The sequence below is a fragment of the Eschrichtius robustus genome, chromosome 13 (genome assembly GCF_028021215.1).
Source record: "Eschrichtius robustus isolate mEscRob2 chromosome 13, mEscRob2.pri, whole genome shotgun sequence".
Taxonomy (NCBI): domain Eukaryota; kingdom Metazoa; phylum Chordata; class Mammalia; order Artiodactyla; family Eschrichtiidae; genus Eschrichtius; species Eschrichtius robustus.
Genome location: NC_090836.1, coordinates 67,175,719 through 67,200,801, shown reverse-complemented (window position 1 = coordinate 67,200,801; position 25,083 = coordinate 67,175,719). Strand labels below are relative to the sequence as shown.

At 34.7% G+C, this 25,083-nt stretch overlaps 1 protein-coding gene across 3 annotated transcripts in view; it reads left to right on the top strand.

The window, feature by feature from the left end:
• The window catches only part of PPP1R12A (protein phosphatase 1 regulatory subunit 12A), a 154,303-nt gene extending 132,059 nt beyond the window's left edge, over positions 1-22,244 (top strand). For all 3 annotated transcript variants that reach the window (XM_068560055.1, XM_068560056.1, XM_068560054.1), the window contains 6 exons: positions 5,776-5,792; positions 7,056-7,191; positions 9,133-9,237; positions 14,452-14,499; positions 17,461-17,511; positions 20,044-22,244. In XM_068560055.1, the coding sequence (XP_068416156.1) occupies positions 5,776-5,792; positions 7,056-7,191; positions 9,133-9,237; positions 14,452-14,499; positions 17,461-17,511; positions 20,044-20,130 (444 nt within the window). In that variant the 3' untranslated portion in view covers positions 20,131-22,244. The remainder of the gene's footprint in view (positions 1-5,775; positions 5,793-7,055; positions 7,192-9,132; positions 9,238-14,451; positions 14,500-17,460; positions 17,512-20,043) is intronic.
• Positions 22,245-25,083: the final 2,839 nt, after the last annotated feature.

Genomic DNA, 25,083 nt, shown 5'->3' with positions numbered 1-25,083 from the left:
GAAGTGTTCGTATTTTTTAAGGGTTACTTTTTACTTGTGTTTATATTTATTCATGTCAGACAGTTACTGCACACTGTACCTGCCTGCTGGGGATAGACCGTCAGTGGTTTTCTGGAATCAGGCATGGAGGGACTGGAAAGGGGCACAAAGAGTATTTTAGAGACATTGGGAATGTTCTAGATCTTGATTGTAGAGGTAATTTTTTGGATATACACAACTGTCAAAACTCATCAAACTGTGCACTCTAAGTGGATGTAGTTTATTGTATGTAAATTAACCTTCAAAGTTGAAAAGAAAAAACAAAGAAGAGAATACAGGTTTCCACTGCTATCCAAAAGTAGAGTGTTCCATAATCTTCAGTAAGCCACATAAAGTGAAGAGGGAATTACCTTAGGACACATCTTGCTACCGGATGCAAGAGATGAATTGAGATAAATCGCGGTGCTCAAAGACACAGTCCAAAGCTGTGGCAGCTTAAACTGAGTGTAGTTCCCAGGGAAGGAGCTTGGCGGTGGCTCTTTTGCTGCTGAGGGTGTGCTGCCTCTATAATGGCTTGCTGTAAAACATGTTGAGTACTGTTTGCACTTTTTGCCTTTTTTCGTAAAAGCAAAGTCGCGTAAACGAACTTTTGAAAAGCAGGGGCTACCTGTAATACCTTTGACCAAAGAAAAGTATCTAAAGAATATCCAGAAGTAGTGCATATCTTACCAGATCCAGATTTTAGTTTTGTAAATGGCAAAGTTGTATTTTGGAGAAGATAATAGGTCATTTTAACTTTCTTTACATTTGTTTAGAAATGTAGTGTCTCTAAAGGATTTTATATTCACTATCACAGCTGATCTTCCCAATAATGTTCAGGAAAAGCCCCCCCACCTCGCCCCCCAGTATTGATGAAGAAACTAAGGCAAGTTTGAATGACAAGGTTGCATAGCTAGCAAATGATGAAAGTTTCTTCCCACTAGTTTTTTTGCCCCTCTGTTCCCTCTTGTTTAGCTGTGCACAAAGCTGACATACTTAGAAGAGCTCTATTCACGTAAGGGTAGATCTGTACAACATAAGTTAGTCTTACTGTTTTAAACTCAGCACTGTCTAGCCTGAAATGGTATTCTGATCATATTTTCTTCATTTTGACTTGGCGTTCCTACATAAAGCTGTTAAAATTACTTTCAGTCGCAGGGATCTACAATAATGTGAAGTGCCCAGAAGTTGGTTCTCTGTGCTAGGTGACTCTGGACATTACTCTTAGGGCCTATTTTGACCCAAAAGTTACTTTTATTTTACCTTTAGATAGCCAGACAGATTGAGGAATTAATTACTAACAAGGGTAAATTATTTGCAGGGCGAAAGTTTTGTCATTTTTAAACCCTTTGCCTATCAGTTGTCAGCACTCCCCCATTTCACCTATGTCTCTTCTTTATTATATTCTGTAAACTTGTCCATCATCTTCCTTGCCCATTGGTACACTGTGAACTCCCATCTTTCAAGGAAAAACAATGGACAGGTAAACAAAAGCAAAGGAGTTAGTAAACCATCTCCAGCTGACACTTCTCACTGCCATATCACCCAGATACCCCACCCCAGCAAGCTGGGATAGGAGGGGAAAGATTTTCTGGCTTACAAAGTTGTGATTTTGAAGCATATTGATATATGTTGTATTTAAGTTTTACTGTTAAAATTATACATGAGATACATTAAGGTTGAGTAGAATATTGTTTCTATGAAGAAAATTTTTCTTAGTTCCAAACAATTTAAATAGTTTTTGTTCATTTTAAATAGAGGATTGTTTCGATCTTACTTTGTGCTAGTATTTTTTTCAGTTACAAGTAATGCAAAACCCAGCTTAAACTGGATTAAACAAAGAGAATTTATTATAATTCAGTTATATTACGCAACCCTCTGTCAGACAAGGCCTACCACTGATATATTGCAGCCGTTTTGCTGCTAATGTGGGCTACATACCATCTCATCTAAACTTAATGACTGCTGTACCATGAGGAAAAGGAAGAGTGGAGGTTAAGACACTAACCCATAGTGTCTTTACAATAGACTAGAAAAGTGCTTCCACTAAGTAAGTGTTGCTCTCTTATGAAAATTTGTAGCATCAGCCCTTTTTTTTTCTGTGAAAAAGTATGAGCAACACAATTCTTCGGTGCATTTTCTGAAATAGTGTTATCATTACCTCAAAAGTGTGTTTGATAACAAAACTTGTATTCAGTTTATAGAATCCCAGTTCACCAAATTGAAAAATGGCTTTGTAGCATATACTTTTTTGCTTCAAAGTAAATCGTAAGTTGCCAAAAAAAGTTGTTAAATATTTTGAATTACCTGTGAAGCTACCTTCAGGATATAAATTAAAATTAAGATGAAATTTGAATTACTTTATCATAATATGGTTCATTATTTCCAAAAATGGGGCTTCTGTTGCTTGAGTTATTATAATTTGCTTTCATTAAACTATTGGATGATAAAACTTTTACCATGAGAAGAACGTTAGTAATAAATCAAAAATTTAAGTAAGGGGCTTTCCTGGTGGCGCAGTGGTTGAGAGTCTGCCTGCTAATGCGGGGGACACGGGTTCGAGCCCTGGTCTGGGAGGATCCCACATGCCGCGGAGCAGCTGGGCCCGTGAGCCACAACTACTGAGCCTGCGCGTCTGGAGCCTGTGCCCCGCAACAGGAGGGGCCGCGATAGTGAAAGGCCCGCGCACCGCGATGAAGAGCGGTCCCCGCACCGCGATGAAGAGTGGCCCCCACTTGCCGCAACTAGAGAAAGCCCTCGCACAAACCGAAGACCCAACACAGTCAAAAAAAATAAAAATAAATAAATAAAAGTAAAGAAAATTTAAAAAAAAAAAGATTTAAGTAAGACAGACACCAAGGCAAGAAACTAAAAAGAAAAGATTAGCAGATTTGATTATTTAAACATGTAAAGCTAGAAAATGGCATAAAAGACACCCTTATTAAAATTGAAACACATTTGCTCAGTTAAAAGTAAATAAGCTGGACTTCCCTGGTGGTGCAGTGGTTATGAATCCGCCTGCCAATGCAGGGGACACGGGTTCGATCCCTGGTCCAGGAAGATCCCACAGGGTGTGGAGCAACTAAGCCCATGTGCCACAACTACTGAACCTGTGCCCTAGAGCCCACGAGCCACAACTGCTGAAGCCCGTGCGCCTAGAACCCGTGCTCCACAACAAGAGAAGCCACCGCAATGAGAAGCCCCTGCACCGCAACAAAGAGTAGCCCCCACTTGCCGCAACTAGAGAAAGCCTGTGCGCAGCAATGAAGACCCAATGCAGCCATAAATAAATAAATAAGTTTTTAAAAAGTAAATAAGCTTAGCCCTCTTTTGTAACATTTAAAATATTAATATTTGTACTATTTAAAAGACAGTAAAAATAGAGGCAGAATCCATGAAAGTTATAAATGTTACAAAAGAAGAAATATAAATGGCCAACAAGCTTAAAATACATTTACTCTCATTAATAACCAAAGATACAACAATTAATACAAAAGTGAAATTGGCAAAGGTTAATAATGCTTAGGTTTGGCATGATTAGTATTGAAATAGGCATTTTCATATAAGATTTTGGGATTATAATTAATATGTTTTCTTGGGAAATCAGTTTAGCAGTACAAATCTGAAGGCTTGAGAAAAAGTTCATGCCTTTTAGCTTAGCAATTCCACTTTGAGAAATTTATTCCCAAGGAAATGACTTAAGTTTGGAAAGACAAGTCTAAAGTGTTAACAGCAGCATGGCTCTTGAAGCAAAATATTGAAAACATCCTAATTGTCTATTAGTTGGGAATATATCAAAATGTATTTGCATGGATAGATATTTTATGTGTTCACAAAGATATGTATACAGAAAAGATTAACAGTGGTTATCTAGGGCGTTTGAGAGATGGGGAATTATAGAGGAACTTTTTATACTGTGGTATTTTATATGAGCTTATGGTACTGTAATCAGAAAAACTTAAAGGGCATTTTTACTTTGGAAAAATAATTTTAAAACACAGGGAACCACAAGGACATTATGCTAAGTGAAATAAGCAGGTCACAAGAAACACATACTGTATGATTCCACTTAAATGAGGTATCTAGAGTATTCAAACTCATGGGTAACAGAAAAGTAGAATTGTGGTTGCCAGGAGCTAGGGGTAGGAGGATATGGGGATTTGTTTAATGAGTATAAAATCACAGTTTTGCAAGATGAAAAAAATTCTAGAGAGCTGTTGCACAACAGTGTGAATATCGTCAGCGCTACTGAACTATACTCTTAAAAGTGGCTTACATGGTATATTTTGTTTTATGTGCTTTCTACTACAATTTTTAAAATATAAAACATAACCAATACTAGCACCATGCTTTTTAAAGGCAAAGAAATAGAATTTGAGTGATTTCTGTGACTACTTGGAGTTTTTATTTATTCTTAAATTTTAAATCAGTGAGCCAGAGTGCAGACTGTGAGGTGAGATGTGATGTTTTCATTTGATATGTATACATTTTATTTCATGTGTGGCTAGTTTCCTGAATTTGGATAAATAGTATCTTTTGTTTGTTTCTGCTCTTTTTTTTAATTGAGATATAATTGACATATAACATTATGTTCGTTGCACATGTATAAAGTTGTTATTTAATATTTGTGTATTGTGAAGTGATTAGCAGAGTAAGTCTAGTTAACATCATCACCACACATAAGTACAAATTTTTTTTCTTGTGATAAGAACTTTCAAAATCTACTCTTTTAGCAGCTTATGAATTTGAATGATATCATGAAAATTGAAATTTAACTTCAAAATTGTTCATTATTATAAAACTAAAGAATAAATCAATAAAGTAAAGCATTACATCAAAAAAATAGGAAGCAGGTAAGAAATTGGTTGTGCAAAGGAAACTTAAATAGACTTAGGAGGACATTTTTAGTCTGAAGGAGACTTCAGACAGTCCCAAAGGAACCCAGTAATTTCACAGTGCATTCAAGGGTAAGTATAAATACCTAAATTCAGAAATTTAACAAACCATTTCTGAATAGTTATTTTATAGAAAATTATAGATTAAGTGAGTGTTTCAATAGAAAGAGAAAGAGCTAAAGATGACCACCCAAAAAAAATTCTTTGACTTCAATAAGACGATTTTATCCTATTAATCATTTCACCATTTAGATAAGAAGAGTTTTGGAACTTCAGTATAGCATACCACTTGCTTAAGAAAATTAATTATAATTTCCTGTCCCTTAATTGCTAAACTTTGAAGGAATGTATAGCTGGATTTCCAGAAAATAAATTTTAAGCAAAATATGTATATACTGTCATACATAAAATACTTTAGGCATTCATTTGTTTGTCTCTGATGGCCTCAAAAACAGAAAAATGGGAAAGATAATTGCTTTGAGATGTCCCATAATAAACTTGCATTTCTTAATATAAATGTTACTTTTTCCTGCTAAGCGGGTTGTAAGTAATGGATATGTCTTAGTCTCTCTTTTTTTTCCTTCTAATTAAAAAAATAATGTATGGTGCCATTTTGTAGAAATTCACAAAATATGACTATAAATTGGCAAATGTAATCGTATAGTATCAGACAAGTAGAAATATACAGTGACTGTTCTAGAATTTCTTTGTAAGAACAACCACATTAAAGTGTATATAATAAATAGGTGTTAGTTTAATAGTGTGAAAATAGTATTGATGTTAAATTTTCTTGATTAATCAATAAGTTACTTTAATGAAAGCATAAAAATTTAGTTATGCTTATGTTTTTCTCTCTTTATAGACGGATTCCATTTCCAGGTATGTTTTACTTTTTTTTTTTTTTTTTTACTGACCTTTTCCTCATTTTTATCCTTTCTAAAAATATGTTGCTAGATATTTATGAATTTTTTAAGTTGGTAGAATTATTTTAATAATAAAAAATCTATAGATATTTAGATGACCTGATAAGTGTTAATAGCTTTCTTTATCAATGGCTTTACTTCTAGTTCAATAGTTACAGTAAGTCACTAAGAAAGATTTTTTCTCAGATATTTGCAACAGTGATAACTTTTCTTAATTTTCCTAACCATCCTAAGTTACTTCAACACTGACCATCTCATTATTCACATCAGAGACTGATGAAACCCACCAGAAATTTATTTCACTAGGTATTCAGAATCTTCTCTCTTATCCCTGCTTCAGATAAAAGAAAACCAATGAAGACACTTTTTAGAAGTGTCATCTAGCTCAAATTGTTCATCTTTTCAGAGAACCTCCACAATATCCTTGAATCTAATTTTTGTTCCTCTTGCCCATAATTGTTAACCAAAGCCTTGTAAAACTAAACAAATTTTTATATACTGATGATTCTATTGAATTGAAGTGTAGAGGCAGTAGCATTTATCAGAAAAAGTAACCCAAATTCAGAACTAGATAATAAGAGGATCCTCATTTTCAAATGAGATATGTTCTTCTTGTTTAGGACAAACTGTTCTGTTGTTCCTCGGTATCCCTGAGGGATTGGTTCCAGGATCTGCCCTCCCCTGCCCCCCCCCACCCCCTGGCTTCCGCAGTGGATACCAAAATTCACAGATGCTCAAGTCCCTTATATAAAATGGCATAGTACTATCTATCACTTCGGATAGACTCTAGTTAGTTCATCATCTAAAATGTTACCAATTTTAAAATACAATTTTATGCCACTTAAAAAAAGGAAAAGTGCTACCAGTTAAACTATAATACCCATCAATTGTAAGCCTTGTTCTGATTTTAGAGATGTTAAAATGTGGGGGGGGGGGGGAAATGTACAGTTTAAAATTGTTGAAATAATTTATCATGATGTAAAACCAGTTTTGACTTTCAGATATAGAGATTTTGAACTCCCCTTCTCAAATAAGGGAAATTAGTGTTAAAAATAACTTCCCATTTATTTATTATATATCATGAAAGTTAATTAGATAACCGATGAAGGAGAATATTACCTACTATTTTGGAATATCTAGTTAAATATACTAGGATGCATGTTAATGTAAGTTGTGAAAGCCTATAATAAAGATTTTGACTCAAACTCATCTTTTGAAGATATGAAATCAGTTCTACATCAGCTAGTGATCGGTATGATTCCTTGCTGGGTCGCTCTGGATCATACAGTTACTCAGAAGAAAGAAAACCTTACAGTAGCAGGCTAGAAAAGGATGATTCAACTGACTTTAAAAAGGTACTGGAAAAAAAAAAAAAAAGGTACTGGGTTATTTATTTATATTTAATTAAAAATAATCTTTTTGTTGAGTTTTTTATGTTTGGATATTACTCCTGGAAACTCATAATTAAATCAGTTTATTGAAATAACTTACTTAAATTTTCAGTTTTTGGCAATTAATGGTAAGTAGAATATAAAAAGCGATTTGTTTATTTGAAGGAAAAGGGAAAGTACTCAGGACTTTCTGCACATTTAAGTCTCTCAGGCCAGTACTGTAATACTGTGGTTGAGCTGAAACGGGGCACTGAGTAGATTTGGGGTAGGGGGAGGGTGTTGTGTGTGCGTGTGAAATCTTTTCTTTATTTGTTAATAGGAAGCAGCCAAAAAAAGAATATAGCTTTTCCCAGGACAATATAGTATTTCCTAGGTAACCGAAAAACTTGTGATAGTTCAAGTGCTGTTAAGGATTAAGGATGGAACTAATTAAGAAATAAGTCCTGGCAACAAAATAATCTAGAATTCTGAAGATCATGATTCTTCATATTGTAAGCTTTGAATAAACCTAATGAAGTTTGTTGTGGAGGAAAAAGGTGTGTGGTATTTGTACATGTCCCCAGGTATTTGGCGGCTATTTGAATCACCCACTTTCTTACAAGCCAAATCAACAAGCAAAGGAAGGTAGGGGGTCAGTTTATGTTAGGAATAAGATTCATTCGTTCAGTAAAGAACTGAACACTGAATTGTGCTTAAATTAGTAGTGAAGTTCTGCTCATGGGCAGTGGAGATGGAGATCCTGTCCCGGCTCTTATGAGCATCTTCCAGACAGACCTTATCATATAATGATACAAATCAATGGATACTTTTTAAATTGAAACCATTATCCTGAAGTAAAGAAACAGTTTTATAAAAGTGTGTAACAAAAGAAAGTGACGGGGCCTGAGGATAGATTTCCTAAGGAAGTAACACTTCAGCCAAGAACAGAAGGACGATTAGCAGTTAACTGGCAAAAATGGGAGAGAAAAGTGTTCCAGATGGAGAGAAGGGCAAGCACACAGACCAGCCTGGTGGTGGGAGGGTACATGATGTATTGAAGTAATTATATTTTCAGTATGGCTAGTAGAGCGAAGGGGATGGTGGTGTGAGTTTGCACCTACAGATGTGTAGGCTGGGACCAAACCATCAGTGCCTTACAGGCTGTTTTAAGGATTTCCTTATACTGAGAACATTGGGAAGCCATTCAAGGGTTTTTAATGTATGGAGGTTAATGGAATGGTTGGCCTATGAAAATTATTAGATTGTCATTTTGAAAATTTAACTCTTACTGCTTTGTATAAAACAGATTAAAGAGAGGTCAGGAGAACAATTCTAATAATAGAAATGTCTAGGTAAGAGATTGTAGACATCTGTGGTTGTAGTAGTAGAGATGAGGAAAAAAGAAGCAGTAGATTCAAGTGCTATGAAAGTGTTCAAGAAATATTTCACTTTCCTTTCACCTTTCGTAAAAATAATACAAGTATAATGATAAATGCAACTGATACTCCCATCTCAGTACCAGGACTTAAAGAGTGAATGATAGGCAGAAAAGCTCACAGACCCCAAATAAAAATCATAATGCTCCTTAACTCCAGCTGTGGTCACTGTGCAGCTGTGTGGTCCCTCTTTATCAGATAACTGAATTTTTTTAATGGAGACTGAAAAGTCAGGATTTTCAGTGAAGTAATAAATTTTAAATACCAGAACTAATTTTTAAAGAGTTTATGTGGGACAAATACACCTGAATAACCAAAAATTTCTGCCTTGAGACCACAAAGCATTAAAATATTTTTTAATGCTTTCTTTAGTAGTTCATATGTTACATTAATCTTTCTGTTTTAATATTGTAAAGTAATCAATGGGAAATCTTCTTAAAATAGTAAAAAAGCAGAAAAGTAATTTGTTCTTCTCCCCTAATTTGTGTAGCTTTATGAACAAATTCTAGCTGAAAATGAAAAGCTGAAAGCACAGCTACATGATACAAATATGGAACTGACAGATCTTAAATTACAATTGGAAAAGGCCACCCAGGTTTGTACCTTTTTCTCTTTGTTACTCTAAAGGTAATGGCTGTGATTTATTCTATCTAAAAATTGCATTGAAATGTTCTCTTGTGTTCTAGATATAAGTTTGGTTATTGATAATAGCTTATTTATTAATAGGACAGAATCAAGATAATACAGTTTACCGATAATTTACTTTCTTCTAAAGTAAATTTAAAATATGGACATATATAGCCTTACGGTAGAAAGTCAAATTATTTTTAAGCCTTTTAATACCTATGTTGTGGTACATGAAGGATTTTAAATGCTTATTTCCAGCATACCAAATGTAGCAAGGCAAAGCATCTATACAGAATCTTCTTAAAGCCATAAAATTTTGTATAATAATTTTTATTCATTATGAATGTTTCCTGTTTAATCAAAAAAACCTGATTTGACATAATAATTCTGGAAGAAGATAATTTTAGTCATAACTCCTTTTACCTTCCTTCTGTGCAACAACCTAGCAGAGATAATTTTAGACAAGAAAACTAGGATAGCCAAGCAGAACTCACAGCCTTGTACATATGATCTAGGATGTGTATGATCTAAGAATTGTTTCCCAAGCTCTTTTTTCATAAAACACTAGTTCTGGGAGATAGTTCTGGCACATTCCCTCTTCCTTCTCTTGCCCCCCTTCAAAACAAAAAAAAGAAGAGGAAAGAGCTTTGTGATCCAAGAAACTGAGAAATGCTATATATTCTATATCTTGGAGATTTTACAGGGTTTATTTATATGTTAAAGGCTCTAACAAGTCCTGTAATTTTTAAGGAAACAAACTTGTTTAATTTTAACATAAGACTTTCTAGCATAAACACGTTTCCGCACTAAACTTTTAGAATGCAGTTTGAAAACACTGATCTAAAATGGCATCTTCAGTTCTATAAATGAGACTGCATACTTTCTGTGACCATTGTTTTATACTCATCTTTCTCATAATTTTTAAAATTACTTCTCTATGTTGAACTTACACTTATTACCAGGTCCCTTTTTGTTGTTAACCACTATTACATTGTGAAGCAATTGTCTATGTACAGTGGAGACTGCGCTAAAATTGCAGGTATCACGCTAACCTTGTGAGGTTATGAAGACTCAGATTCCATCAGGTAATGAGGGTTTACTATGAAGATACACAGTGAAGTACAGCAGAACAAGAACACGTTTCATAGTGAGGTGTCATAAAAACTTGGACTGTCACACAAGTTTAAACTTGCCGTCTTACACTTAGGCTTCATGGTGAATTGGAATGTCATCATACTTCAGGTTGCATTAGGAGCTTAGTGAGCCGCTGCAAAATATAACTAGTTCCCTGAAAATAGTTTCAGCTCTAGAGATTTGGTCATAATATTTTCTAAATAAAAATGTCCACTGCTCCCTACTGTAGTATTCTGTCTTATGGTGACTCAGCTAATCTGTGTTTCCACTGCTTACTGCCATCTCTGTGTTTCTCTGCTTTTCTGCCTACTCTCTTGTCATCTAATTCTTCCTATATGTTTCTCATTCAAACTCTAGAAGAGAGGGGAACTGATAGAATTAGCCAGTTATCATCAACATGAAGCAGTCCTGTTAGTGCCCATGGACCTATTAGTGACCATTTCATAGGACACTGGACAACTATTGCAAGCTTCCTTTGGGTCAGGTACCAATTTCTGATCCCATTGACTGTGGCCAGGGAAATAAGTCACTGCATTAAAGAGTATGACAGCTTCTGCCTTAGCAGGCATTCTAAGTATCATGCCCAGTATACTGAATTAATAATAGGAGGGGTAATTAGAGTATGAGATATTGAGTAAATATTCAAAGTTAGTATCTTACACTATGTAAATGTCATTTCAAAAATTTAGGGATATATGTAAAAGTAAAACTGATAGGACATTAAACTTTTTGTTCAATTTTAGAGTTACTTATCCTGAGCATTTAAGTCTACTGTGAATCTTTCCACCTGATGTTTTGTTTTTTTTTTAACATTTCTCTTGTAACTGTTCATGAATAGACATAGTAGTGGCAGTTTTGATAGTCACGTGGAATTTTTCCAAGGGAACGATCATCCTGTTAGGAATTAATCTTGGGAATTCCCTGGTGGTCCAGTGGTTAGGCCTCCGTGCTTTCACTGCCGTGGGCCCGGATTCAATCCCTGGTTGGGGAACTAAGATCCACTAAGATCGTGCAAAAGGCGCAGCGCAGCCAAAAGAATTAAAGTTGAAGTTTAGGTCTATGTGATAGTATTTAGCCAAGGACTCTAGAATCCTTGAATCCTGCCTTAACCCAGCCACCCTACTTCCTGTACAGTCTCCAAGGGAGGGAAATAGGTTAATTTACCAGAAACCAGTTGATGAATAATTATTTTGTCAAATGTCAATTCACCAGGTTTACCGATTGTTATTTTAACAGCTTTAACTAGAATATTTACCAAAAATATTAACTAAAGTTGGGCTTCCTTGGTGGCGCAGTGGTTAAGAATCCACCTGCCAATGCAGGGGACACGGGTTTGAGCCCTGGTCTGGGAAGATCCCACATGCTGCAGAACAGCTAAGCCCGTGAGCCACAACTACTGAGCCTGCATGCCCACCTAGAGCCCGTGCTCCACAACAAGAGAAGCCACCGTGATGAGAAGCCCGCGCACCGCAACGAAGAGTAGCCCTCGCTCGCCTCAACTAGAGAAAGCCCGCGAGCAGCACTGAAGACCCAACGCAGCCAAAAATAAAAACAGTAAATAAAATTAATTAATTAATTAATTAAAAATAAAATAAAAACATCAAAAGTATATCAGAATTAGCTGAAAGTCTCATCTTTTTAAAAATTCATTTATTTATTTTTGGCTGCGTTGGGTCTTCGTTGCTGCTCACAGGCTTTCTCTAGTTGCGGTGAGTGGGGGCATCTCTTGTTGCGGAGCGCGGGCTCTAGGTCGTGGGCTTCAGTAGCTGTGGCATGCGGGCTCAGTAGTTGCGGCGCACGGGCTTAGTTGCTCCGCAGCATGTGGGATCTTCCCAGACCAGAGCTCGAACCTGTGTCCCCTGCCTTGCAGGTGGATTCTTAACCACTGCGCCACCAGGAAAATCCCTGAAAGTCTGATCTTATTTGAAATTCTGAATTTGATTTCTAACAGTAAGCAATGGGACTACATTAACTTCTATTTTTCCAGAAAGCGTAAGCACAAAAAACAAAATCATTTAAAACAACAGATTAGGAATTCTCTGGCAGTCCAGTGGTTAGGGCTCCGTGCTTTCATTGCTGAGGGCACGGGTTCAATTCCTGGTTGGGGAACTAAGATCCTGCAACCTGTGCAGTGTGGCCAAAAAAAAAAAAAAATTAAAATAAATAAAACAAGTTAGATGGCCATGATTTAGATCTTTATTTATATACTATAACGTTAAAAAAGAAATTGTGCAAAAAAGGGTCAAAAAGTAACTTGGTTTACAAGCCCTGATGATACAAAAATATGAATGTTGAAAGGGTTGACAGAAGAGAAAATTATATAAAGAAATGTTTGTTTTGTTTTGTTAATTTATTTAATTAATTTATTTACTTTTGGCTGAGTTGAGTCTTCGTTGCTGCACACGGGCTTTCTCTAGTTGCGGAGGCTACTCTTCGTTGTGGTGCACGGGTTTCCCATTGCGGTGGCTTCTCTTGTTGCAGAGCATGGGCTCTAGGTGCAGGGGCTTCAGTAGTTGTGGCTCACAGGCTTAGTTGCTCCGTGGCATGTGGGATCTTCCCAGACCAGGGATTGAACCCATGTCCCCTGCATTGGCAGGTGGATTCTTAACCTCTGCGCCACCAGGGAAGTCCCCTGAATAAATGGTTTTTATTTTATTTATTTATTTATTTATTTATAAATTTGTTTATTTATTTATTTTTGGCTGCTTTGGGTCTTTGTTGCTGCGCGTGGGCTTTCTCTAGTTGTGGCAAGCGGGGGCTACTCTTCATTGCAGTGCGCGGGCTTCTCACTACGGTGGCTTCTCTTGTTGTGGAGCACGGGCTCTAGGTGCGAGGGCTTCAGTAGTTGTGGCATGTGGGCTCAGTAGCTGTGGTGCTCGGGCTTAGTTGCTGCACGGCATGTGGTACCTTCCCGGACCAGGGCTTGAACCCGTGTCCCCTGCATTGGCAGGCAGATTCTTAACCACTGCGCCACCAGGGAAGTCCCAAGAAATGTTTTTTAAATCACCAAAATAAACAGTGAAGTTGTGCTTAATCAGTGATGAACCATATATGTGTATGTAGAGAGAGTTTTTTTAAGTATATTTTGTGGTTAATGATCATAGCAGAGCATTCTTATTAAGTATTTGTCAAAACCATGTTTGGTAATTTTTTAAATTGGTTATTCAGCAGATTGGCTTCTGGGGAATGAGCCTTTTGATGAATTCATTTTCAGCAAATAGACCAGGAATCCCAAGGGAGATGTATGAACAGAGGTCAATGTAAATGAGAACTAAGCACTTGTTTTTTAACTGGTCCTGTGCTCAATACCCATATGCACAGCTCTCTGGTATTGAGTGCAGCATGTGGCTTAAAACCCCAAGGGTCCTTTTCACCCCCCAGATCTCAGTATTTATCAACTTTAGTTGATTGCATAGTACAAGAAGCAGAAAAAAATGAGACCTGAGCTTACCAGAAGAAAAGCTCTATGGCTAGGATTTCTTATATGTGACAGTGGATATGAACCTTCTTACCAACTTTGGAACATGGATGATTGGGAAAAAAAACTCTAGAGAAGGAGTGAGCAAGACTAAGGTAGCTGTGAGAGAGGACAAAAAGGCCAGTTTACTGGTCTGACTGCATGCATACAGTCACACAACCTGGTCCAAAGTACATTTCAGTCAAGGTCGTGGAATCTGAGCACTAAGGTTAGCCACTCTTCCTGGTGTAGGAAAAGAGAGGGCTTGAACATCGGAGGGAAAACTAGGATATTTTTGGCTTTGTTCCATAGTACTCACCCATCCTTACTCTCGGCTCAACTGTAAAGACCCGAGGAAAAACGATACATAAACGATGAGAACTGTGGAGACCATTGTATTCCTAAGCATTCCTCTAACTCTTTATTATTTCAGTAGAAATCCTGTTTTCTCTGTTCTTTGCTTACACCTGTGTATTACTCCTGAATAGTGTGATTTCTTTGAATACCAGTAGAGGAGAGTTACTGTGGTCCTCTCCCTTTCCCCATCTTTACTGCAGTTACATCTCTTTTATATTTCTTACTTCCTTGCAGAGACAAGAAAGATTTGCTGATAGGTCACTATTGGAAATGGAAAAAAGGGTAAGTGTCCATCTTACTGAATAAGTAATCATTTTCCCCCTTTGTTTTCTATATAAGCAATGGTAGGTTTTTTGGTTTTCTTTAATTTTGTTTTTATGGACGGTAGTTTTAATTAGTTTAAGTTAATATTCAGTAATTTGATTATGAATGTTTTCTAGCTTATCTTCTTTATAGAGTCTTATGGGGTGAAATTACCTTGTTAAATTTAATTTACCATGTTATTCTTTTAATGTACAAAAAAACATATCTTGCCTTAATTCTGAAATGTACACATTGTGATAGTGAATCTGATATTTTTTAAATGCCATTTATCTCTCTTTGATTTTCTGTGGTGATATACTTAAAACACTTTAATCATATATACGTTTAGTTTAATTCTTTACAAAATTAAAATACTTCCATTCTTAAAGTTTTTAAAGATCTGGGGACCAAATTTTCAAATTCTTTTTAAAGTTAATTTAACAATATTTTATTTAATTTTGAGTTTAAATATTTAACTTAAGTAGGCTCTTCTAAAACAAACAAACAAAAGATTACAAGAAAATCCTTTTACCATTTTATGTCTTTCTACAATTTTTTATCTGGCCATGATATATTCACTTGTATTTTTCTCCTTTTATTATTATTATTGCCCAGGGATTTGGCAGTGGGCATAAGAAAAACTCCACAAGTTTAGTCTGAGCAGTTGAAGATCTATAAATGATCAAAAGTTAATGGAAAAATTAACTCAAAGAGTACCTGTAGTACAGCTGAGCAGTGGCTAGATTTTCAAGGTTTCAGCCAGAGAAGAAATTACATACTGTGGAGCTCTGATCTCTAGATCAAAGAATAGTCAAGAGCACTTGATATGAGAATATTTTCTTCCATTCCATTTAAAAAATTTACCTCGTTGACCCCAAAAAAGGAGAGAAATGATAAAAATACCGAATATATAAATATAATAGTTAATGTCTGTGTCATTTACTAAATTGTAACGTATAATAACTCCTAGTTTTATTATGATTTCATGAGGTTTTAAAAATCATTGTTCTGGGCCATTTAAAAAACTATTGGTCTAACTTGTAATTGCTAAAAATTTGGAATCACTTATTTTATTAAGTTTAATGTTGATTATTATATCGCAATATAACTTACTGAATTTTATATCCAAGATATGCGAAACAGTAAAGAAATGTTTTCAGTTCTCTTTTATCCATACTAATAGTTGAGATGAAAGACATAGATAACCATATACTTAATCAAAATATTTATTTTTGAGATAGTCACATTTTTAAGAATATTTTATTTTTGTGAAAGTAATGTATTTATTACAAAAATTTTAACACAAGATGAAAATAAAATCTCCCTATCATGTAGAGATAAGTGACAGTTTAATGTCTATCTTTTTTTTTTTCATCTAGGCTTATACACTTACAATATATACATGTTCATATTCTGACAGTCTCACCTGACCTCCTCTTTCTGCCTGTCAAATGCAGATAAATTATGAAGTAGCTAATCTACTTTCAGTTTAACAGACATTGGTAATCATAGTATTAATAATAACTGCTAACTTTTATTCAGCACTCTTACGTACCAGGCAGGCACTGAGTTAAGCACTTTGTGTGCATTTTATGTCTCTTAACCATATTTTTAAATGGTAATAAGTTTATTTGTTAAATATAAGAAATTTCCTGCAACTTTACAGTTGTCAGTTTGGCAGTGAGGCAGTTCAGTATAGTGTTCTTGTCTTGCTTTACCACTACATAGTTAAAATATTGAAGGCACATAATAAAATTGAGGATGATGGGGTTGTTACCTGTCAGTTGGAGGAAATAATGCTGTTGCTGATATTTCAGAAAGTTATGAGGATCAGATATGATATTATATGTCCTAGTATTTTGAGAAGTGCAGTGGTTCTTATGAATGTGTCATGGATGTATTGTTAAATAGGAGAAAGGTCTGTTTATCAAAAGTAACATTTTTGTCTGTGTAATAATGTTTAAACATGCTAATAGAATAACACAGTACTTATAAGACTATGAGTAGGATTTCATCTGTTTTTTAAAATCACATACTCTAAAAACGTTAACATTTACAGTAAATGTACTGCTTTACTAAATATCAACATTAATTATTAATCTGGGAAAGAATGTCTTAGAAATAGTTTCAGTGTGATTAAACTAAATTTAAATGGTTTGTATCTGAAAGGTGACCGGCAAGAGTCAGTATCTTCTGGGCGGTATGACCTAACCAAAGTTTTAAGCACATTAATTACTGCTGCTTGCTTTTTGCATAACACCCTAGAATGCTTATTATTTAAGGGAGAATAAAACTGTACACTGCAGTAATATACTGTATGTTGCCTTTGCCTATCACTCTTTGAAACAAGGTAGTTTAAAATAAATGCTACAGTTGCTTCTTCATTAGATTCACTGCCTTAATGCTATGTAGAGTATCAAACTAAATACAAAGCTATAAAGTCAATTGGACAAATAATGACTAGTTAACATTGTGGGTGGAGGAGATGAACATCTCTTAGATCCTTTTGAAATTTTAAAGTACAGCTACTTTAGGCACGTTTGCTTCTTGCTTTTCTGCTTTTTATCACTGTAGAGTAATTGCATCTTTGTGTGAGTTTCTTTTTTTTTTTTCTTTTCTATTCAATTCTGTCTTGAGTATTGGTTTACTCTATCCCTAAGTTTTGTGTGAACTAAAAACAGTTTGAACGTGTTATGTAGCATCTTACCAGAAAGTCAAAGCTTTGAAGAAAGAGCTTACAGGAAGTAACAAAATAATGATCTTCATACTTATTTCTCTCAAATTTTGGAAAGCTCTTTACACATCACTGGCATCACATCTTTTTCTACACTGCTCCTGATTTAATTTTTTATTCTAAAGTGTCACTATTTCACAATTTAGAAGAAAATTTAAGAATATAATAATTATGTCATTAACATTAGTAACCTTAAATTCATCTAGGAACGAAGAGCTCTAGAAAGAAGAATATCTGAAATGGAAGAAGAGCTCAAAGTAAGTAAATCATGCTGCAGTATAAACTCAAAATTTACAGTACCATTACAGATACTATGTTTACATTAATTGTTCTTAAAGCCGCTTATACAGTTTGTGAGTTATCTATATCTTGTGCTTCTCTTTCTTCCTAAATCCAGGTTTTAAGTGAGCTAGAAAAGTATCTAAAGCTCAAATCTTTTTGTTAATCAGTTTTTGTGGCACTTTTGATGTTCAGGTATAGAATAAATAGGACAATAATGACTATAAGATTTATCATTTTATCATTTATTTGTTGCAGTTCAAATACTCTGTTCCTTGGAGAATAACTGGTGAGGAAGGATCACTATAAAAATGTTCTCTTTTGAAAATAAAGGACATTAGAGTAGTGGACAGTCAGAGGTACAGTTGATCAAACTCTGCATCACCTGTGAAAATAAGTTCATTTTGAATATTGGAAGGTACATTCTTCTCAGGAAAAAAAAGAATGACATAGTTAATTGATTACCTCTTATTACATTGTCTTGCATAAAATATCATTATGAATTAATGGACTAATGCATAGGAAATTATGCCCATAGAATTAGAATTTCAAGATTTAAATGTTTTTCTATTGAATTATTTAGTTTCTAATTAAAACATTATTGAATGGCTTTGGAGAAAATGTTTTTGGATTTTGTTTGCCTGTGTATTTTGTTTGATAAGGAATTTCAGAACTACACTGTTTACTTTTGCAAATTTCATGGAATATTCTTTTAAGACTCTTAATTTTTTCCTTCTTACATTTGTTATCTGTGATTCTTTATGTTTTCATTGTACTCTTTTCCACTTTCTTATTTTTTATTTTCTATTTCTTTATGTTCTGATTCCTGCAGAATCTGCACCAAATAAAGCAAATTCAAACTCTGAGAGAATTAAATGAGCGACTGCTGACTGAGAATAGGGCCTTGACAAGAGTGGTAGCCAAGCGCTCAGGGTTCTGTAGGCAACTGCATTCTGTGAATCTATAATTTATAGTTTCATCATTTCTTCTTAGTAGAGCCAGGCAGGTGTTTTTGTATTAGTAAGCGTGTCTTGAGCTCACTTTTACAAATTAATGCCATTGTGTCTGGAGCTTATCATATAACTGTTTAATTATGCATGGCTTCTCAGAATGTTAGAAAGTGTCACTAATTGTGTATTGTGACTGATAAACTGCAGTAAACTGAGGGAATGATCGAGGCATTTAGATAAAAGACTTGTCTGCACTTTTGCAAAGCTAGTGCATATTTTGGCTCTACGAATATTTTAGCACTTAAAAATATGGCTGTTTAAAATTCTTTACTAGAAAGAAAATGGAACATGTATTTTACATATAATTAATATATGTTGAAGCTGAAGATTAAACATGAATTATCTGCTTTTCAAAATAATGTCATTTTCAGTCAGAACCATCTTCGTTAATCTTCGTTAATATTCACTTAGTTATCTATTAACAGAGGTATCCTAATAAACTTATTAGTTTATCCTAATAAACTTCAGATTACTGTATTTTATATCCATGCATTCTGAGCACAGGTAAGAATTGATTGGTTCCACATAATATTAAACTCTTCATAAAGATTTTGCTTAAGGTAATTTTGCAAGTAGTTTTATTTTTATCTAATTTGATAACCTAGTACATTTTGAAAGCTGAGGAAAGAGACCTAAATATCTTGGAAAGTATATTTTAATGTCTAAAATATAAGCTATTCCATTTCCAAGCAAATCTGGCAGAGCACATGTGATTTAAATCATTCTTAGTAGAAAATCCAATTAACTTATAATAATTCCACCCCCTCCTTCAGTTTGTCTGTAAAACAAAAAATAGTTCTGTTTTCAGGATGTAAGGGTGTGTTTTTCTATTTGCTCCAAATACTAGTTATTTTTTTCTATGCTTGGATATTTTTATAAATTCAGACTTAACCACTTTGGCTTATAAATTATTTTATACTATTCTAATGATAGTAATAATTGCTTTCTTACCATTTAATTGAGCACTTATCTTGGATCAGACATTGTACTAGGCATTTATACTTAGTACAAGGTAAATCATTTAAGGAATTTTAATAATTTAGAACAAGTCTAATTCCCTCAAAACTTCCCTAAATAGGCTGGTTTTCTTGTGGAATAACAGTATGGTTTGAGGTCTGACGTAAATAAAGCAAAAGGCCTTAATTCAGGCTGACAGGAACTCTTAAAGGAATTCCCTTTAAGAGCCTATCCTAACAAAAATAGGCTTCCTTTCCTTGGCTGCTCTAATATGGTGTGCTCGTGACTCATAATGTCAAGTGATTTAGTACATTTCAATTGATAACTTTGGGAGAATAAACCTTTCATTTCATCATTTATTAAACTAATTAGCTTCACAAATGGGGGGGGGGTTTCTTCCTGATACATGTTTTAGTCACTAGAAATATATATAACTGACAAAGCTTGTTCATGTGTCTTGTGGTAAAAATATAACATTTATTAAGAATCATATTTTATCTTTTTATTGAATTAAAACTTTCTCTTCTGATTTTCCTCTCATAGATGTTACCAGACCTAAAAGCAGACAACCAGAGGCTAAAGGATGAAAATGGGGCCTTGATCAGAGTTATAAGCAAACTTTCCAAATAAAAAAAGAAAAAGCAGCAAGTAATGGAATTGCACATATTAGTAACCCAGTGGACCATAATTGACAGTCACTGGAAGCCTGGGAAGAATCCTTGGAGACTGTCATTTTTGGATATCCTGCCAAATGCCCTCTTATCTAGGAGTTTTGTTTTGTTTAATTTTCTGGTGTTTGTTTTTTTTTTTTTTTTTTTCTTTGTATCAAGACCATTGTTTCATGTTAATGCAGCTGCTGAGAAGATTTTTTTTTTTATGACTGAGAAAACTTGTTTACAGCTCCAGCATATAAGGAAAGTGTTCAAGGCCAGATATGCCTCAGATATTTAACCAGTAAGCCTTAGTTGTACATAAATACTTTTGTGTCAACAAAAACTCAGCTCTCACAGAAGACAGTTATTCAGCATTTTTTGATGTGCCACAGTTTCCAGTTTTTCGATATTTAATTTTTTTTTTTTTTGCTTTACATCTGAGTTTGGGTTTGTATTTTTTCCTTCTAACTCTTCATGTGGCAGACTCTTCTCCTGTCTCACAGCTTTCTCATTTACAGAAAAGAACACTTGCTCTTCTGAGATCATTGTCATACATTAGGCTAATGCTGTGTTGTCCCCCACCTGGAACTGAATTGCTTGGTGGAACATTTGCTTTCACTGTTTGTGCAATATGCATTTATTCCTTATATGAATGCTTTAAAGTCAGTTGAGATTAGATTCTTTTAAGTCCTGTTTTCTGCCTTCATTGGTCACTTTTTTGTTTTTGTTTGTTTTTTATTATTGTAGTATAAGATGTTAGATTCTTTAATCTTCACATTCATTTTAGCAGGTACTGAGTGATGCTGTATATATAAATAAGTGTATTGTTTTGATTTTTAGACCACCACATGGCATGCTTGACTGTTTTCTTATTTCAAATGTCTGTTAATGCAAAGTAGGCTACTCCATAATAGTGTTAAAAACAAAATTTGCTAACAATGTGATATAAAGACTTTTAAAATAACACGTTTATGTGGAGCCCTATCTTTACAAAAGTTTTCTACTGTAAAATGCTTTTACTTTTATTTGCAGTTTTCATTTGATAGTATTCAACCATAATTAAAGTTCCATAAGGTAATTGCTTCACATTTCACATACCTGTATTTATCTGAGTGCTGTCTATAACTGTTGTGCTAGCCAAAGTAATGCTATGAAATCATTTGCAGACTTAACGTGAGTTCATGTTAAATGCACTGTTATTGCCATGTGAAGAGGCATTGACTTTGATACCACCATCATGTTCAGACCATTTTATACATTTCAGTGGCCTTTTTTTAAAAAAAGCAAAACCAAGTACATAGTGAAGATGGCTTTTATTTGGACAAATAGCTTTTATATTTTCATTAAACCATGCAAAAAATACTCTATCTGGCACATAACTGTCTCCTTAACCACTGAACAGTTCAGCCATTTGAATAAATTGTACATTGTAAAGCTTATAGTAGCTAATTGTATTATTGATTGTATTGTATACTATATTAAATGTGAATTTGTACCCCCTTCGTTTTAAAAGGTCATTGTGTTCTACTGCCTATTTTAGATTACTTTGGGGTTGGGAAAGGGTGTTTTGGTAAGCAGGATTTTAAGTCCTCTCTTTCTTGATTGGTTTTATGAAGATATAAGGTTATGCTCTTACTACCAAGCTCAGGATTCTTGATTTTTAAAGGTACAAGGATAGTTGTGGGAATTTTATTTTTGGTTATATTTGAACTGTATGAATGGTTGGTCTGAATATAAAGAATTTCCATGGTCTTATGTGGACGTAAAATATACAGATAATTGGTCAGTTTGAGTGACTGCAACATGTTCTGGTTGCACAACAGTTAGGCATGCTAAGGATTATATTTGTGAAGTTTGGATGCCTGTGAAGAATGATTAAATACATGTTTCTAATATTTTAGTGTTTTGTATTTAGGTTATTTATTCTTTGTATCTAAAACTGAACAGCTACTGTGCTATATTGATTTTATTGGTAGTATTGAGCAGACCTTGTTTCTGCATGAAACTAGTTGCAAAACCCACTATTTTGGAAATAAAAATGTATTTTGACATATACAAATAAAATGAATAAAACTATTTTAAATGTGTGAACTTTTACTGAAGACGTTTAAAACTTTGTTCTGAGATATTTAAATTCTGCATGGGTATTTTTTCACTAATTGCTTTACTTGGATTCCAGTTGGAATAATTTTTGAAATTGTAATATTGTGATAATTTGCACAACATTGTACATGCACATCTGTAAATGCAATCTTAATTGCCATATTTATGCAATCTGTGTATCAATTTGGACAAATGTTTATATATTTTACATAAAGCTGTCTGTGTGCAGAATCTGAGAACTAGTTTTTTTATGATAATAAGTGGGTAAAAAATAATGATAAAAGTGAGTTTCAAGATAGTAGCTTTGTAGCAAAAGATTTCATTTACCTAAATATTATGTGGCTTCTAAATTAAACCTGTGCCTGTGCTTTTTTGTAGTTGCAAACATAGGCTTGGGAATACGTATAAAGATAATATTCCATTGAAATGTAAAATAGTAGAATCATTCTCCAACCTAGATTTGTCCAAGTTTCAACCCCCATCTACTACACGTCTGTAAGTAGATAAGAGGCATTTCTGGTTTGGGAACTTTGGTAAAAGACTTATAGTAACCCTGTGTCTCTTGTTTCTACTTCCAGTAGTTTCCCTGTGCATGCTCACAGAATGATAGATATTATTGTTGTTTGTCCTCCATACAAAAAATTTCACATACAAATACTTCAAACCAAATGCAAAGATAGAATTATCTAGGAGAGTATTCATACGTAAAGTAGATATTCACTAATCCATTAGGCTACTTTATTCTTTTGCTTAAAGGTTTATTACCACTTAGTCTTTCCTGGCTAATCTGAAACAGTCATGACTCCCAGTGTCAGCACTCACTGAGTGTTGTTGTAAGAAGAAAATATCCAGAGGTCAAATTGTCTCCAAACTAGGACCATGTATTTCCCGTAGGAAATATCAGCCTTGTAGGTTGTCCTTCACTTTGTCATTATAAGCAGAAAACAGAGCAAACTCTGTTAACAGTTATTAACAATCCATTAGCCATATCTTGCTAGAGAAAACCTTTGGTTGAAAAGATGAAAGCTGACTGATAAGCAGTCTTTTCTGTGATGTTCCATGTTTTATGCTGTCTGTGTGTGGTCTGTGTGTCTGAATGTGCATGTTCCACAGGGGTAATGTACATATGAGAGCCATTGTCCAAAAAAGGATTGGGTGTAGAATGAAGTATTTATTTTCCTAGTATATATCTCTAAATAGCTAAATACATTTCTGTCTTTTTCTTTTTTTTTTTTGGCTGCATCAGGTCTTAGTTGCGGCACATGGGGTCTTCGTTGAGGCATGCGAGATCTTTTTGTTGTGGCTTGGGCTCTTCGTTGTGGCGCGTAGGTTTCTCTCTAGTTGTGGTGTGTGAGTTTTCTCTCTCTAGTTGCGGGGCACAGGCTCCAGGGCATGTGGGCTCTGTAGTGTGCAGCATGTGGGCTCAGTAGTTGTGGTATGCGGGCTTAGTTGCCCCGCAGCATGTGGGATCTAAGTTCCCCGACCAGGGATCGAACCCGCGTCCCCTGCATTGGAAGGTGGATTCTTTACCACTGGACCACTAGGGAAGTCCCTAAATACATTTCTTGACTTTCCTTTTAGAAATGTTCTCTGGGGTTATGTGCTATGAAACAACAGAATGCTTTCTTAGGTAAATGACATAGTGTCATATTGCTGTTCCAAGCCCCCAAAATGAGCAGATTACAAAGTAATAAATTTAAAAACACAGGAGTCAGAAATTTAAAATTCTATAATGTGACATAAATAATTCTATCTTATTACTATAATTTGAAATTTTACTACAAGTTTTCTAAAGTTTATTAGAAGTAAGCATTTTTTAGCCTGGCTGTCCCAGCTTGTCACTGCTTAAATTCCAATAAACATATAGGTCATAAAAATTAACTATATTTTAACTTTTAAAGGCTGAAGAGAAAAAAAGGAGGAAATGTGTAAAAAAATGAGCAATATTAGTAGATTTTGTCCTGAATAATATTCAGCTTGTAGGGCCTGTACTTTGTCTTACAGGTCTGTGACAATGGGAGTGTGAAAGAGAAGGATTTACCTTCTCTCCCCTTCCCCACGCTCAATTATTCTTACAGGTTTGTTCTGATACAAGTCTGTTTCAATAGGATATCTCATTTGATCCTTACAACAGGCTGGGTGAATAAAGGTGAGAAATTACAGGTGAGAAAGCGGAGATGTACAGATTATTAACTGGGTCAACATCCCAAGCCTAGTACAAAGCAGAGCTCTTACTCAAACTTAGTGGTGGTTGCCATTGTTTTTTCCCCAGATCCTAATCTAGGACTTTTCCCCCTATATCACTTAGTTTGATCGTTTTACACTTTGAGGATGGCATTTCTTGGTTTTTTTCCTTCCACATTCTTTCTCTAATCCCACATTCCTGCCCCCACACCCACTAATTTTTTTCTCTCCTTAGGACTTATTATTACTAAACCATTTGCCCTATAATGGGATTTTTTAAGATTAATGCTTTTAATGCTCAAGCATCTAGTTGATTTCCTGGTGCAAATTCTAACTATGCCCAGTAGACCATAAATTTGTAAAAGATTTTCATATACCTACATGCAAAAGAACCTTTGCATCCTTAAAAAATAGGTTTTTTAAATTGTTGGTGGGAGCTTAATTCCCAAGAATCTTTCTTATTCCCAAGTAAGATAGGCAACATTGATAGTGCTGTGGTTTTAGCAGCAAATTTTTCTCCCCCACTGAAAATGTGTGGAATACCAATATATAAAACAGATAAAATTTGTATTCACATTAACTCACAGATATGACCCCAACCCAAAAGAAAGCGCAGTTGGCCCTCTGCATCCACAGATACAGA